This window comes from Leucoraja erinacea, chromosome 14, assembly GCF_028641065.1.
Source record: "Leucoraja erinacea ecotype New England chromosome 14, Leri_hhj_1, whole genome shotgun sequence".
Lineage (NCBI taxonomy): Eukaryota > Metazoa > Chordata > Chondrichthyes > Rajiformes > Rajidae > Leucoraja > Leucoraja erinaceus.
The window spans coordinates 14,939,252-14,956,562 of record NC_073390.1 but is presented as its reverse complement, the minus strand read 5'-3'; the positions used below and the strand labels follow the sequence as shown (position 1 = coordinate 14,956,562).

General features: G+C 42.2%; 1 protein-coding gene across 5 annotated transcripts in view; it reads left to right on the top strand.

The window, feature by feature from the left end:
• LOC129703308 (transcription factor Dp-2-like) overlaps nt 1-17,311 on the top strand; it is a 180,466-nt gene that overhangs the window by 117,341 nt on the left and 45,814 nt on the right. For all 5 annotated transcript variants that reach the window (XM_055645665.1, XM_055645666.1, XM_055645664.1 and 2 more), the window contains 2 exons: nt 1,514-1,617; nt 10,477-10,598. In XM_055645665.1, coding sequence (XP_055501640.1) covers nt 1,514-1,617; nt 10,477-10,598 — 226 coding nt within the window. The remainder of the gene's footprint in view (nt 1-1,513; nt 1,618-10,476; nt 10,599-17,311) is intronic.

The following is a 17,311-nucleotide window of genomic DNA, read 5'->3' as shown; positions in this document are numbered from 1 at the left end:
GAAAATTAGCGGCGACCAGAAGTTTGACGCCATGGAGAGTAGCGAGAATTCTCGTGACGTATGTGCAGTGTTAGTGGGTTGCCAGGAGGTCGAAGGTTTTCATAGGTTGTCGCCGGTGCTGACCGGTGAATTTCATTGGCTCATTGGGGGGAAAAAAATGTAAACAGTAGTTTTCAGAACCAAGGATAACTGACTGGTAATGTTAATGTCCGCCGAGCTTCACAGCCGTGTATCTCTGGCTTCTTAAAAGTTGTCTCCACTCCTTCTCCCCACCCCGTCTCCCCCTTCTCTTTTAAAGAACTTACGTGACCCTTCCCGTACACTGTGCTTTCACCATCTTAATTACAGCGCCAACCTTCATGTTCATCGTGGTGTGTCTGTATCACATTGTCTTTAAATCGTGTGAATTTCACTCAGACAGCGCTCCCCCCATTTGCCCTGTCCCCCGCCTGCATAACTGGCTGCGATGTATGTGTGTGTGTGTGTGTGTGTATTTGTGTGTTCCACTCTGACAGTCACCGTTCCAGTCGCCGGTTTTTCAGCGACCTGCAACGACTTGGCAGTTGCCTGAAAAACTGCCTAAGTGGGACAGGCCCATAAGGTTGGCAGATTTCCATTTGTATGTCAGAAATGACACATAGACCAAGAAATTTTCCTTGCAGTCAAACTACTTATTTAATGTAAAGGCCCATCGGGCATACTTATATCCAGATGGGTTAAGCCAGCAGTTTTACTGATAACATTACTGAGACCAAAAGCTTAAATTCCAGTTTTAAGACTTGATCACAAATGGTTTACATGTTGGAAGAGAAGGAGCTGAGGCCTTACCAAATCATTGGTACTAGTTTATTATTGTCACGTGTACCTAGATATGGTGAAAAACGTTGTTTTGTGCATAATCTAGGCCGATCATTCAATACATAAGTACAACAGGTAGTGCAAAAAGAGAAAATAAACAGAATGTACAATGTAGTGTTAAAGCTGCAGAGAAGGTGCATGGATAATAGGCAAGTTCCTGCATTGGTATTGGCTTATCATTGTCAGCTGTACTGAGATACTGTGAAATACTTTGTTTTGCATGCCATCCAGGCACATCACATCATTCATGAGTACAACAGGTAGTGCAAAAGAGAAAGGAAACAAAGTGTAAAATATAGTGTTACAGCTGCAAAGAAAGTGCAGATATAAATAAGGTGTAAGGGCCAGAACGAGAAAGATGGGAAGATGAGGAAGGAGTGAATCCATAGCATGTGAGAGGTCCATATAAGTCTTATAAGACCTCATGTATGCCTGGTAAAGCTCCTGGTACCTTCCGAAAGACTAAAGTTTGGGCACTGGTCATGTCTAGATATCTTCCCAGGCCATCAAGCAGTTTCACATGGACTCTGATGAGGCAAATCTTCCGTAACACTGCCAGAAGTTTCATTTGTTTGTTGTCCCAGGATGGGGTGTTTTCTTTGTACAGATCTTGTGGTTTAAGTTGTAGATTAATGATTGATTTGGTTGTTTCCAGATAGTCTATCCATGGTCGCTACATCAGTTTCCAACATCGTCTCTCAAACCAAGATCTTACCTAAAACCTTAGGCCTAGCAAACGTGAATGTTGCACCACAAATGGTGAGTATTGAAGTCAGTTTCCACAAATGGTGAGTATTGTCAGTTTCATGACCTTTTCAGCTGTCTGTTCACCAGATTCAAGCACAGTATGATATGTTCATATCCATCCGTTTTCACTGCATTGTCAGAAAAGAATGTGTTCTGCAGCAGAGGAAGAGAAGATACAATGGGTGTTTTTTTTTTCCCTTTTATTTCAAATGGTAGTGCAAAGAAGGAACAAGTATATTTGACTTTTAAATCCGCACTGATGGACTTTGCTAAGTATTTGCCATCTGTGGTGTTATGTACTATAATGTGTTATGTATGTGAATTTGAAGGTCTGGCTTTCGATTTTGTAAATACCCACATGGTAAGAATTCAACATTAAGATGCATTTATTAGAAGTTGCCAGGTAAAATTCAGACACTTTTGACTTCTTATCCTATTCCATCCCCCCCTCTCCCCGAGTTATAGTGCCCTCCATAATGTTTGGGACAAAGACCCATAATTTATTTATTTGCCTCTGTACTCCACAATTTGAGATTTGTAATAGAAAAAAAATCACATGTGTTTTAAAGTGCACATTGTCAGAGTTTTAATAAAGGCCATTTTTATATATGTAGAAATTACAGCTGTGTTTATATATAGTTCCCCGATTTCAGGGCACCATAATGTTTAGGACACAGCAATGTCATGTGAATGAAAGTAGTCATGTTTAGTATTTTGTTGCATACCCTTTGCATGCAATGACTGCTTGAAGTCTGCGTTTCATGGACATCACCAGTTGCTGGGTGTCTTCTCTGGGAATGCTCTGCCAGGCCTGTATTGCAGCCATCTTTAGCTCACCTAGCCCCCTTCAGTTTTATCTTCAGCATGTTAAAGGCATGCTAAATTGGATTCAGATCGGGTGATTGACTTGGCCATTCAAGAAATGACCATTATTTAGCTTTGAAAAACTCCTTTGTTGCTTTAGCAGTATGTTTGGGATCATTGTCTTGCTGTAGAATGAACTGCTGGTCAATTAGTTTTGAGGCATTTGTTTGAACTTGAGCAGATAGGAAGTGTCCATACACTTCAGAATTCATTATGCTACTACCATCAGCAGTTGTATCATCAATGAAGATATGTGAGCCAGTACCTTCAGCGGCCATACATGCTCAGGCCATAACACCCCCATCACTGTGTTTCACAGATGAGGTGGTATGCTTTGGATCTTGGGCAGTTGCTTCACTCCTCCAAACTTTGCTCTGATATAAGTTCATCTTTGCCTCATTTGTCCACAAGACCTTTTTCCAGAACTGATGTTGCTCTTTTAAGTACTTCGTGGCAAACTGTAACCTGGCCATCCTATTTTTGCAGCTAACCAGTGGTTTACATCTTGCAGTGTAGCCTCTGTATTTCTGTTCATGAAGTCTTCTGCAGACAGTGGTCATTGACCAATCCACACCTGACTCTAGAAGAGTGTTTCTGATCTGTCGGACAGGTGTTTGGGGATTTTTCTTTATTATAGAGAGAATTCTTCTGTCATCAGCTGTGGAGGTCTTCCTTGGCCTGCCAGTCCCTTTGCGATTAGTAAGCTCACCAGTGCTCTCTTTCTTCTTAATGACGTTCCAAACAGATGATTTTGATAAGCCTAAGGTGTGGCTGATGTCTCTAACAGTTTTATTCTTATTTCTCAGCCTCATAATGGCTTCTTTGACTTTCATTGGCACAACTCTAGTCCTCATGTTGATAAACACCAATACAAGTTTCCAAAGGTGATGGAAAGACTGGAGGCAAGACTAGGTGCTGAGAATTCTCGTATACCTGCATTAAGAAGGCATTTAAACACACCTGAGTAATTACAAACACATGTGGAGCCATGTGACCCAAACATTATGCCCTGAAATGGGGTGAACTATGTGTAAACACAGCTGTAATTTCTACATGGTGAACCCAAAATGTATAAAAATGGCCTTTAATAAAATCTGACAATGTGCAATTTAACCACATGTGATTTTTTTCCATTTCAAATCTCAAATTGTGGAGTACAGATGTAAATAAATAAATGACGTGTCTTTGTCCCAAACATTATGGAGGACACTGTAGTTTCTCTGCCAGGGCATAGAAAGATTGCAAGAAACAATGCCTAACCTTCCACTGTGTTGAACATTATTGCGTTGTTTAATTACGCTGAGATGATGGTGGCGAGCAGTCTTGAACAACCACTACCGAGCTGGTGGTGGTGCAGATACTCCCACAGTACCATTAGGTCGAGGGTTCTAGGATTTAGACCCAGCTACAATGAAAGAATGGCATTGTATTTCCAGGTCAGAATGATGAGCACCATGGAGAGTAGCTTGTAGGTATCTCTGCTGCTGGTTGGCCGAAGTCAGAAGTTGTATTATGATTCCATTTGAGAGGGTGTTGTGGAATTATAATTTCAAATGAGGTTAAAGATAAAATTGGATGAGTTGCTCAACGGAGGAAATGCTACCTAAATCTAGTAAGGGATGATCTAGGTGGGCCTTTGCAGTTTTGGTGTGGAGAGGACATGATGCAATATGCATCGTCTTTAGTGAGAGGGATCTGGTGTGCCAGGGTCCAGTTAAGGCCAACATTTTCTAAGATATATCCACCATAATATTTTAAGTGGTGAGTTGCTTATTCACAAATGAACATTTCACTTAGACCAGGACACTGAATTATAATTTTGTCAGGCAATGATTTATTTGTAAAGATTCTCAAAGTGTTAGTTGTGGGAGATAATGCATTTATGATAGTTGCTATGGTGCAGTCAGTTGTGTGTCATGTGAGTGGTAAAGAGGTCCTCAAAGGGGAGCAGAGAGATGTGATGGAGGAGAGTTGAGTTTTGAACTGGGAGCAACTGAGGAGTGGCATTTCAGGAGGATGCAATATGGAAAAAGATTGCAAGGAGAGGAACAAAGACTTGGGTAAATGTTGATGTAGGTTGGGACAGAAAACTTTATTTGATAACAAAATAGGTAATCTAGCATAATTAAAACAAATTGCAGAGAAATATATTGTCTGACAACAGACAACTAGAATTGACAATAAGCGAGTTCGGTATTTCAACTGCGCATGCCCTGGTCATAGGTCACTCGAGATAAACATTCTCAGCAGCTGAGCTGCTGCCTGTGTACAGACCTGCGTTTCATCCGTAGTCAGAATCGAACCCGGGTCTCCGGCGCTGCAAGAGCTGTTGAATTGCTACTAGACTGTCCCAGCCCCATCCCAAGTGTCCCATCCCTGTCCGGGGTCATCGTCCCGGAGCAGTGGCGGCCCCAGGCTTACAGCCAGCACAGAGAAGAAGCGCTAACTCCAGCTCAACTCTGCTCCAACTCCAAAGGAACCCGTTCCCCGATGGGCCAAGGACCATCAGCTGCACCTCTCGCCAGTCATCAGTGGGGATACACACAAAATGCTTCAGTAACTCTGCGGGTCAGGCAACATCTCTGGAGAAGGGTCTCGACCCGAAAAGCCACCTATTCCTTTTCTCCAAAGATGTTGCCTGTCCCGCTGAGTTTCTCCAGCATTTATGTTTATCCCATTGATGACTGGATCTTGGGCAGTTCGTTCTCTCCTTCATACTTCGCTCTTGCCATCACTCTGATATAAGTTAATCTTCATCTCATCTGTCCACAAGACCGTTTTCCCAAACTGTGGTTGCTCTTTTAAGTACCGTATTTCTTGGCAATGAAGACTCTATTTTTTTTACCCAAAAATAAGGCACGAAGATTTACCTGCGTCTTGGAGGCCAAAGGTTAGGATGTTAGCCAAGAAAGATAGACTTAGTTATCCCTCTGTACAGCAGCTTCACGAATGATGTTGCTGTACAGAGGGATAGCCAAGTCTATCACTCATTGCTGGCAGCTGATGGGAAGCAGCTGTAAAAGGACAGCGTGTGGGGAGCCTGGCCCGGGTCAGCACGGGCAGGAGCGTTGAGAAGGAGGGGGTCAGGGATCATGCCAGCAACTCACTCACCGCTGCCGCGACGCTCCGGGCGCAGAGCCACCGCATTGGGGCCGGGTCGGGTGGCAGCGAGTGGCTGCCGGGGCTGGACAGCAGAACCGGCCACCGGGCTCGCAGGCAATCTGGACGCTCCAGCCAGTCCTGGCGACGCGAGGCATCTCTCAGTAGCGAACCATTTTAACACCCCTTCTCATTCCCAAATTGACCTTTCTGCCATGAGCCTCCTCCATTGGCAGAGTGAGACCATACACAAACTAGAGGAGCAGCACCTCGTATTCCGCTTAGGTAGCTTTCAATCCAACGGTATGAACCTTGAACTCTCCAGTTTTAGGTAACTAACCAAAACCCAGTTAGTTCCACCTGGATCTGCCCCTATTTCTCCACTTCCCCCACCCCTTCCACTGGTTTCACTATTCGCAACTCTTCAACCCGCACCTTTTGTTGTTTAATTTCTGACCCTTGACCACCCACCTGCTTGTCAAACCGCCCCTCACCTGTATCCACCCTACCACTGTCCTGACCTACTCTTTCAGCTTTTTCCCTCTACCACCACATTCATTCTGAAGAAGGGTCTCGAGTTGAAACGTCACCTATCCATGTTCTCCACAGATGCTGCCTGACTTGCTGAGTTACTCCAGTACTTTGTGTCTTTTCTCGATAATATGACATCTGGTTTCCTCGAACAAATTGTTGACACGAGATGCTGGGGCCCAGCCACCTGTGGCACTCCACAGGTTACAGCCTGTCAACCTGAGAAAGATCCGATTATTCCTGATTTTTGCTCTCCAATTCCAATATGTTCATATATTTTGCTCTCTAATTCCAATATGTTCATATATTGCTTCCAATACCATGTTAATTAGCATTCTGTGCTGGACCTTCTCCTACCCCTTCCAAAAAGTCAAATTGCTTTATCTCCACTTGTTCCTTCTTACCTATCTGCCACATCCTCAAAGAACTGCACCAAACATGTTTTCCTTTCATAAATCCACATTCACGTTTCTCTTTAATTATTAAACTCTTCTGTACAGATTCCAGTACATTTTCCTACCAGTGATGATGTAAGGTTTATGTGCTGATAAAATGGAACCAACTTCCATTTGGTTAGTTCTGCCATTTACATTATTGTCAATCTAACCCAAGATGAACTGACAGCCTTCATTTTTGTCTTTTGAGCACTTCAATGGTCTTTCTCATTTGATGAAGCTGAAGTTTGGGTTTTCCCCAACAGGTGGCAGCAAAACATCTTTCAAGAATTTATGAACGAGTTATCTTCATCCAGCTGATGAGCAATGTTTTGCTTTGAGTTTTATTGACATTTTGGCTACTTAATTATATAGGTTTCACATTTTTGTAGAACAAGTTGAAAAGGCTGAGTAATTACCTGAATGTAATTATTCTTCAAAGCTTGCATTTAATATTTATCTTGATGATAAATTAATATTTTTCCATTCAAACCAATAATAAAATTGCCATCGGCATTGGATTGAGATATGCGAGGAGACAGAGTTGTGAGCATGCCCAGTACAAACTACAAACTATCCTTTGAGGAAGGTGCAAGGATTTGAGCAAGTCTTTTGGCTGCGGGCCATAGAAAAGCAGACAAAGTACAAGGAAGTGCTTTCTTAGACGATGCTTCCAGGGTCGTAACTAAGCTATAAACCTTTGTTTACTGCACGAAGCTGTGTGTTTCATTCTGGCTCTCCTGTTTCTGATCTCGCGCCATCTCACTTGCTTGAAGTAGTTTTCTCTGGCTACAGAAGCCATCAAAATGGCAACCAACGCAGGCTTGTATTAATTGAACGCTGATTTAAAGGACAAAGGACAACTTTGATACTCGACTATTGACATGCCACTTGGTGCGCTGAAAGTTATGCTTCTCTCAGGAAATGCTGCTTTTATGCTTTGCTCTGTTTAAAATCATTGCATTTTAATGTTGAGACAATGTATTCACATGAACACGTCATCATAATACCATTGAATGCTTTAACAGATGTTAAGTATATTTCATAAATATCCTTCACGTTATTCATTGATATTGTTTTGTTTTTGGAATTAAGAATGCTCAAAACTATCATTAGTGGTCAAATGAACAAAACTACCTTATTGCTCTTAATAAATGAATTAAATCATATAGTCACACAGTATGAAAATGGGCCCTTTCGGCACAACTTGCTCATGTTGACCAAGATGCCCCATCAACAATAATCCCACCTGCTAACATTCGGCTCATATCTGTCTAAACCTTTCCCACATGGATCTTCGATCAAAATTGACAGATCATATCTATCTCTCCTAAATGGCTTCTAAAACATGTGGCATGATCAACAGTCAGAATGGATCAAGGATCTACACTGATCTTGCCTCTCTGTTCACTTGGGTAACTTTGCAGATCATTTGTGGAGTTTCGCTATTTCATCAACGGAAAAGAAAATACTGTTTCGACAGATGTGAAGAGGCGTTTGATCCTGAAACTCTGAGTTCCTGCTGGTATCAGAGCCATGCTTGAATATAAACTTTATTTCCACAAGCTGGTGCTTTAATCAAGGTTGCACATTAATGAATTGAAACACAGCTCTATGAACAAATAAGCAACAAAGGCTGACTATGGCACAACGATGAAACTGCTCAATACTAATACTTAGCCAGTTTTGTCCATAGTGATGCTACCTATTTAAATTTGATGAGGCTGAATCACTTTTGCTAATTTGCTCCTGAAAATGTCACCACGATACAGAGGTTTGGAGCTTATCAAGTTGAAAAATAACAGTACGGGTCCACCACCGATTTTCTGACAAGGTAGTTTTGTTCATTTTCCGGCACTCTTGGTTCCAGAACCTTTCTGGATTATCCGTTTTGCCGGACCAACAGGGGTCACAGCCTCCGAGAGGAGTCGAACAGTACTGGAACGGTCCGCCGAGGGCCTGCAAAGTCGGCCATGGAAGTCGACTATGGGAACGGATCTGCTGGCTCCAGCTAGCCAGGAGTTCCAGAGCCCCGTCCGCAGGGGGAAAATTCGATCACCCATTTTTGGAGGTACATCCAGAGAGGGGTGGGGTGGGGGGGTGGTTTCAAATACGCTCTTGTAATTTTGTCCGGATTAAGGGAGGTACTGAAGCACCAGTAACTGGAAAATAGTGGTGGACCTATATTAGGAAGGAATTACCCTCATGATTATAATTCCTTGCCATTGAATGCTGTCAGCAGGAAGATCAGCACATATTTGGGAAAATATAAAATTATTTCTTGTCTTCATAAGATTATTTCTTCATTGATTCAATGCATGCATATATCGCACTGGTGGGTGATGCTGCACTGTCTATTTGTATACTGTGAGCATCGGATGTGGCTTCACTATTGATCTCCAGGCTGCAGCAAGCTGCATTCCGAGCCAATGTTTGCAGGCTAAATGAGTGCAAAATAATTGTGTTTTGTGGGCCTCGAGTTTGTCATAAAACTAAATGAATCACTGTAAAAAGACAAGATGGTTTATAAGAATTAAGGCAATGGCACTGTAAAACAACCTACTCGTACTGTGTAGAAGACTGGGGCAATGTATAGTTTGTTCACGCAATACTATAAAAATTGCATAATTAGGCGTAGTATTCAATTGACGTGCAATATCGAGGAGTAATCTAATCAAAATGTTGAGAAATCATCTCTTTTGGTGAGGAATCAAGAACTAGATGGCATAATATTAAAATAGTCATATAAATGTAAAATTGGGTTTAAATTCTTCTCTGATATTAGGATTCTAAAATTTACTGGTCCCGGGTGCGGAAAATTCTGGGTCAGTTGAAGCATTCAGAACTCGTGTTGGTAGTCGAATGTCGCAGAGTTATGGCAGGTATATGGCATTGCGGCATTAAGCAACCTTGATATTCACCTCAGCGCATTGAATATTGATTTCTCTAATTTCAAGTAACCCTTGCATTCCCTCACTCTCCGTCCCTCCCCCATCCTAAATGTCCTATTAGTTTCACAGTTGTCCGGCTTAGCTTACTATTTGTATCTCCTCATTATCACCTTTACCACAGCCAACACTGGACCATTGTGGGCTCCACCTTTCCTTGATCATCGTTGCTGACTTTGATTTCTTTTCATACCTTTCATTCATTTGTTCTTTGTACCTTTTCATATCTCTAGTTTCCCTCTCACCTGACTCGCAGTCAGAAGAAGGGTCTTGACCCGAAACGTCACTTAAGGGCCTGTCCCCCGAGCAGGCGACTCCATGCTACAAGCGCGACCTAAAGGGCCTGTCCCCCGAGCAGGCGACTGCATGCGGCAAGCACGACCAAACCAGAAGCGGGGGCCGCGCGGAGGTCGAGTGAGTGACATGAAGTTTGAGCGAAGTCCGCGGGAAGTGCACGCATGACGTACGGCGTCGAGGCGGCTGCGGGCCGGCAGGCTGTTGCCGCGCGGAATGTTTGAACATGGGTCAGTTTTTCAGAGCCCCGCGCGATGTCGGGATCAGCTCCGCACAACTCCATACGGCTCCGGCGATCGAAGTGGGACCGGCCCCACGAGGCCGTACGGCTCGAGCGACCACGTTGGGTCGCGCTTGCCGCATGGAGTCGCATGCTCGTGGGACAGGCTCTTAACTTCTTTTCTCCTGAGATGCTACCTGACCCACTGAGTTACTCCAGCTTTTTGTGTCTATCTTGATATAAATGAATGTTGGACAGGTTGACTGGTCTATTTTGGCAGGATCTGAATTTCACCCTGGATTTGTCCCATAAAAATCTTACTGGTTTAAAGTCAGGGAAAGAGATTAAAGAGATTTTTTGGGCAATAAAACCACGACATGCACTTACACAATGCAATGCGCAGTATGCACATGTATTATGGCAGCACCAGTATATCTCTGCATTTACAACTGCAAATTACTTTTCCCTTTGTGCTTGACAGATCATAAGCACACCACAGCGACTGGGCAACACTGGAAGTGTTCTGATCGGAAGTCCTTACACCCCCACACCAACTATGGTTACGCAGAGTCACATAACAGACCCTTCTGGATGGGTTGCAGGGTAAGCTTTCACCTTCTAACAGACATTTGCATTGTGGATAAGATTGCCTGTAGATTCCCTGAGTTCATAGTTGGATTTGCAACCTTTGCCCAATTAGATGCTTTTACATGATGTTACGTTTCTGGTCTGTTTGACCAAAGTATTTTGACATTAAAGTGTGTGTGCTGGTACTTGAAGTGTTGGCCATGAGAACAGTTGATGTGATGGTCAGAGAGGAAGGCAGTTAGTGGACAATGCAGGTATCTGAAGTTCATTAATCACAAGGTGGAAATCACCAAAAATGACACCATTATTATTACTACAGTGGATGCCCAATATACCACTTGATCGTTTTGGAAGACTTCTGATGCAGTTAACACAAAACTTTTCAATCATAGGACTTGCCATTCTTGATCTCCAAAACCAAATCTTCTTTGTTAATTAAATACACCTAGAATAGTGTTGTTCAGTAGAAATTGGTGATAGGCCACATACATATTTGCGGCAAGTGTATTTTATCCGCTAGACTGTTTCTCATGAGAAATATTTTACACACGATGCAGGTAAATGTATTTACATAACAGATCTGTCTCCTTCATAAGTAAAGTGCAATGATCAAAATATTTTGCTTACTTTACCATCTATCACAGAAGTCATAATCCAAAAGATTGAAATCAATGCTCAAAAGACTGTCTGCTTATCATATATTATTTACTCGCCCACCTCATAGTTAAGCAGTGTACATTGACAAAGTAAAATGAAATATGGTAGGAAATTGTTCGCAAGGTTAATTCCCGGAGTTCCCTTGTGTGAAACGATTGAGATGGGGGTTTATTTAATCGATGTTTAGAAGAGGGGTGATACTATTGAAGCATCTATCATTATTCAGGGGGATTTGACAAGGTCAATCCTGAGGCTATTTCCCATGGTTGAAGCAGCTAGAAATTGAGACCATAGCCAGCCCTTGCTTAGAGCTTGTTTGAGAAATCTCTTCACTTGTAAGGTTTAAGGTTCTATCCCATGGCCTATGGAAGGTCTATTGTTGGGTATCAGCAAAGCCTGGAGAAATAAACACTGAAGGATTTTAAAATATAGCAGTAAAGTGGTGTTGTTGTAGCAAATCGCTCATTGCCATCTGAATGCTTCGACAGGTTTGAGGGTCTGTATCTCTTGTTCTATCACACTTTCTTACATTCTTAGTGCAGGCTTATGAGGAGAATGAACATTCCTATATTGGTGAATGTTTTGAGATGTAAAATGCTATGTATGTGGCCAATGTTAATAGACAATTGAGTCTGAGAAAGCAATCCCAAATAACAGCATGACTTTTGCACCCTGGGGTAAATTTTGGAATCATGTAAAATTGTTCAGCTGTTGAAAGTTTGGCATCAACAAAATTGTGCATTTCCAAAAAGCAACAAATGAGCGACAATCCTGCACTTTAAGCAATAAATCTAGTTACCAAGCAGCTTGTACCAGAAATTATACCTTAAGCAAGGAGTTTTAAATAGCATCAGTTCTAGGGTCTCAAAGGTGTTCTGGTGGAATAAATATTCTGTCAGTGCTTTATAATGACAATAAAATCAAAACGAGTACAAGATGCTAATCTTTCACTCATGACCTGGAATAGCCAAAGGCGGCACAGGTGGTAGAGTTGCTGCCTCACAGCGTCAGAGACCTGGTTCGATTCTGACCTCGGGTGCTGTCTGGTTGGAGTTTGTGCGTTCTCCCTTTAATCGTGTGGGTTTCCTCCCACATCCCAAAGACGTGCGTGTTCGTACGGTAATTGGCCTCTGGAAATTGCCCCTAGTGTGTGCGAAAGTGGGATAACATAGATCAGGTGTGAACGGGTGATCGATGGTCGGCATAAACTCGGTGGGCCGAAGGGCCAGTTTGCAGTTTCCGCAAACGTTCCCGTTGTGAAGGAGCATGTTGTCATTGTCAACAGTTTTGGGATTTTTTACATTTTTATTTGTGCATCTGCAAACCCCTCAGTTAGGAAGGTTTGCAAAGGAATTGTCAGCAAGTGCTCTTAATTCCCCTGACTTAATTGAAATGGTTCATTTTAATCTTAATTAAAAGTATATTTCTCATGACGTTGCTTGTCCACAACATACCTCTGCAATTGTCTTGATTATTACACTGTTTAAGAAGCATTTAGATAGGTACATGCAGGGGATAGGTTTAGAGGGATAAACCCAAAGTCAGACAGATGGGACTAGTGTAGATGTTGATCAGTGTGGGAAACATGGGCTGAAGGGCCTATTTCTGTGCTGTATGACTATAATGCCAATATTTGCAAACAGCAAAACGTTGTTACTGTAAGAATGTTATCGAAGCAGATTTTATTTCATTTACGTAAAGGAAAATTGTGATGTGCCAAAGGGCAAACTACTGAATTCAGATTGCAGTGATTTGTTACGTTTACTTATACCTAATGTCAAGCCTCTAAATTTCAGGACTCCTTGTTTGCAGAATAATATGTGTATCTATGATCTCGTCATTATTGATGAATCGCTTTGAATATGACTGCATCTATTGTTTTAAGTGCAGGATGTGCCAACATGGTATTTTTTTTGGTTTTGAGTCTTTTTTTCCTTACGTATTGTTTTTTAAAAATAAATTATAGCAGAATTTGTTGCAATCCAGGTGCTTACACGGCAGAAATCAATTCACAACTGTCCCCATTAATTTATATAATTTGATGCAAATAAGCGACTGGGATAATTTTGACATAAAAATTTTGACCTAGGTTTGAATATCTAATTTATATTATATAATTTATATTATAATTGTATTTCCTGAGGGAGCTGCAGACAATTTGAAAATGTGTTAGAAATCTTGTTTCTCATTATTATAAAGTCATGAGAATTTTTTTTTGTTACATGTGTGACTATTGGATGAGAATGTGACTCTCTGCTGTGAGATTTCCATGATCAAATAGTCCAGAGCTGGCCCCGTCTATCTTCTCCCATTGAGAATGAATACTAGAGTTTGCGAGCTCTACAGGAAGCAAAAATTTAGATCATTGTCACTTGTATAGTGAAAAGCTTTATTTTGCATGTTATCCAAACCTACCAAAAATACCAAACATAAATATGATCAACCATGTAGAGCAAAGGGGAAGATATAAAGTGCAAAATATAGTTCTCAGCATTAGTCCATAGACAAAATCCAATGTTCTCAATTGGCTGGAGGTAAATTAGACACTTATAACCATATAACAATTACAGCACGGAAACAGGCCATCTCGGCCCTACAAGTCTGTGCCGAACAACTTTTTTTTCCCCTTAGTCCCACCTGCCTGCACTCATACCATAACCCTCCATTCCCTTCTCATCCATATGCGTATCCAATGCCTATCCTATCTTATGAAAGGATTGTTCAGAAGCTGATAACACATGGCAAGGAGCTGTTCCTGAGTCTGGTGGTGCACACATTCAGGCTTGGGAAAAGAAGGAGGGTGGGACAAGCCTTTCCTTAAGTTGGCTGCTTTTCCGACGCAGTTTGAAGTGTAGATGGAGTCAATGGTGGGAAGTCTGCCCTGAATGATGGATTGGGCAATATCTTCAACTTCCTGCAATGTCTGCAAACCTGCAAAACTTCCTGCAATTTCTGCAAATCAGCAAAATCGGGACTATAAATATTTATTATTATTATTAAGAATGGTCTTCTCATCTGTCATTCACAGTCATTTATTAGAATTGCGTATAATTGTGCAGACAGGTTCAATATGTGACTTGAATATTTCCACTGCTCAGTGACTGAAGAATCGACGATGTGCTTACCAAGCAGAGTGTTATTCAAGTGCGGACTCCCTGCAGAAGCTTTAATGATTACAGAATCCATAATAGTTTATTTTTAAGTGAGGTGAATAAACATTTGAAATAATTCTTTCATTGGCCTGTGGATATGTTAATCACATGGAACAGTGAAGTTTCTCTGAGAACAGGATGCAATGGCTTCTTTCTATAATGTCATATTCAGTGATTTCATTAACTATTCGTCACCATTTGTGTTATGTATTGGTCTTCAAAGCCAGAGCCGCTGCGGCTTTAATAATTGTGCATCTGAATTGTGTTTGAATTGATTCAATCTACACGTGGGCTAAGTGGGTTTGCTGCAGGTGTTGAATTCAAAAGGTAGAAAATATTCCATCCTAGAGCACTGATGTCCCTTATTTTTGTCCTCTCAGATTTCTTTGTGTCGCGTGCATGCTTAAACCTATTCAGGCCTGGAGCATCAATAATTGCTATTTTTAGGAACTTGGCTTGTGGTGGTCTGTGCAATCATTTGCTGCAGTATTTCATTCTTGGCAGTGCCACGAGGAGGCAACGAGCTGGAACTCAGAGATAAAGTGCATCGCTGAGTGACCCTAAAGTTCACTGAAGCGTTTGCGGAGTCCCTGGGGTAGCTCACTCATTCAGCTTTGTAGACAGGAATGGCATTGTGAAAGGTGAGGGAATTTAGCTTCCTGGTTCACTTCGTGTAGCTGAGTAGCTGAGTACTGCTTGCTAAAATATTATGTTCTCTTGTGTCATTTGTGATTATCAGTAACACTCTCCCCTCCCATGCTTGTAAATACCAGTGACAATTCCAGCAACTTGAGAAAAATCTAACAGACACTTCCATGTTGTGCTATACTGTGGTACATGCTATAATTCTGAGTTAAGTCAATTGGTTTCAAAGATTCCTGGGATCAATTTTACCGACGACAAGGGAAATGATTCCCAATACCCTGTCCGATGCCTGTCCTTTAATCAATATTTATTAAAAAAAGCGAAATATTTGACCAGGGGTTGTTGTGTACTAATTGGCAGCCATTTTTCCAGTATTGCTACACCATTCTTTGTCATAATTATTTTATGAGATTTTGTTACAGAAATATGAGTATAATCAAATATTCTTTAAATGGTGGATCAGAGAAAGACCTTTTGGTTAATTCTACAGACTTCCATTACTCACTCTAACCATCTCGTCTCTCCTCTTCCTACACCACCACATTAATTTGCCCCCCTTCACTCATAAATGAAAAACCCAAATCAGCTTTCAAGATCAGTGGTGTTGTTTGGCAAACTGCCTGTCCTCTGCCTATCAGAGGCAGACCGGCAGTTCTCTGATCCCACCATATCTCTCGCTGGATAATGACCACGTTGGAGAACATTCGGCCGTTGTTTACCCACACAGTCACTCATCTGTAGAATGTGTTGGATGTGGTGAAGCTCTGGGACATGTTCAGCTTGCCAGACTGTACGTGGAATACCAATGTCTGAGTCTACATCTTGACAAGCAAAAATGCCCAGTTATGAAAGAAAGAGTGCTCCATCTGAAGGAGAATTCGAGTCTAGAAGGTTGGAATGTACCAGGCGCAAGAAAAGATGTTGCTTCTCAAGCTTGGACTGGCGCTTGTAACAGGGCAGAAGGTTCCCAGACAGAAAGATCAGAATGGGAATGTGATGGTGAATTGAAAGTTTCATCAAATAGTTGCCAATTTCCACCCTGAGATTCTCTTGAGATAACTCCATTTTTCATTTTCTCCACGTCTATTTCATTTTCTCCACGTCTTATTTTTCCTCTGCTCTCACCCTCCCTGCCTCCACATTCAGAAAGGAAAGGGATCCCTCTCCTGCAGCCTCCACGTTCAAGACCCTGCCCGTTGCCACCAGTCAACATATTTTCCTTTCCTCTGTAAATAAAAATCTTAAATGGACTGCAGTTGCTGGAAATCTGAAACAGGAACTCATCAGGTGTAGAAACATGGGTAGTAACTTGGCAGGTCAGGTAGCATCACTAGAGAACTTGGATAGGTGAAGTTTTGGGTTGGGAGTCTTCTTCAGATTGATTGTAAGGGGGGGGGGGAGGAGAGAAAACTTGTAGAGAGGAGAGCCAAAGTGTGGCATGTAATAGGTGGACCCAGACAAGGGGGGGGGGGGGGGGGGGGGGGGGGGGGGTTTTGATAGGCTGGAATGAAGGCCAGGGATAAAAGCGGGTGGTATGAGAGATTGAAGAGTTGTAAATTGTGAAGCTAGAGGAAGGGGGAGAAGAGAAATAGGGGCAAGTCTAGCTGGGGCACAGGGGAGCTATAGGAAGCGGTTGAGCAGGGTAGGACTCTATTCCCTGGAGTGCAGGAGGATGAGGAGTGACCTTATAGAGGTGTATAAAATCATGAGCGGAATAGATCGGCTGGACACATAGTGTCTCTTGCCCAGAGTAGGGGAATTGAGAACCAGAGGACATTGGTTTAAGGTGAAGGGGGAAAGATTTAATAGGAACCTGGAGGGGTCACTTTTTCACTGAGGATGGTGGGTGGTAAGGTACGAGCTGCCGGAGGAGGTAGTTGTCGCAACATTTAAGAAACATTTAGACAAGTACATGGATAGAGCAGGTTTGGAGGGATATGGGCCAAATGTAGACAGATGGGACTTGTTGGCCGGCGTGGGCAAGTTGGACCGAAGGGCCTGTTACCACACTGTATGACTTTATACCTGAAGTGGACAATAAGCTGGGGGGAGGAGGATTAACGTATATTTATAATGGTGATCGCAAAACTATCAGAATGGTGTAAAAACCTATCTGTTTCACTAACATTCTTCAGGACTGGAGATCTGCCATCCTTAACTGATCAGCACCCACCAAACTATCCCCAATGCACCTCACCCAATGTGGGTGATTCTTAACAGCTTCTTTGGTTTGTGGGCAAATAGACATGAGCAATAAATTCTAGGATTGTGACA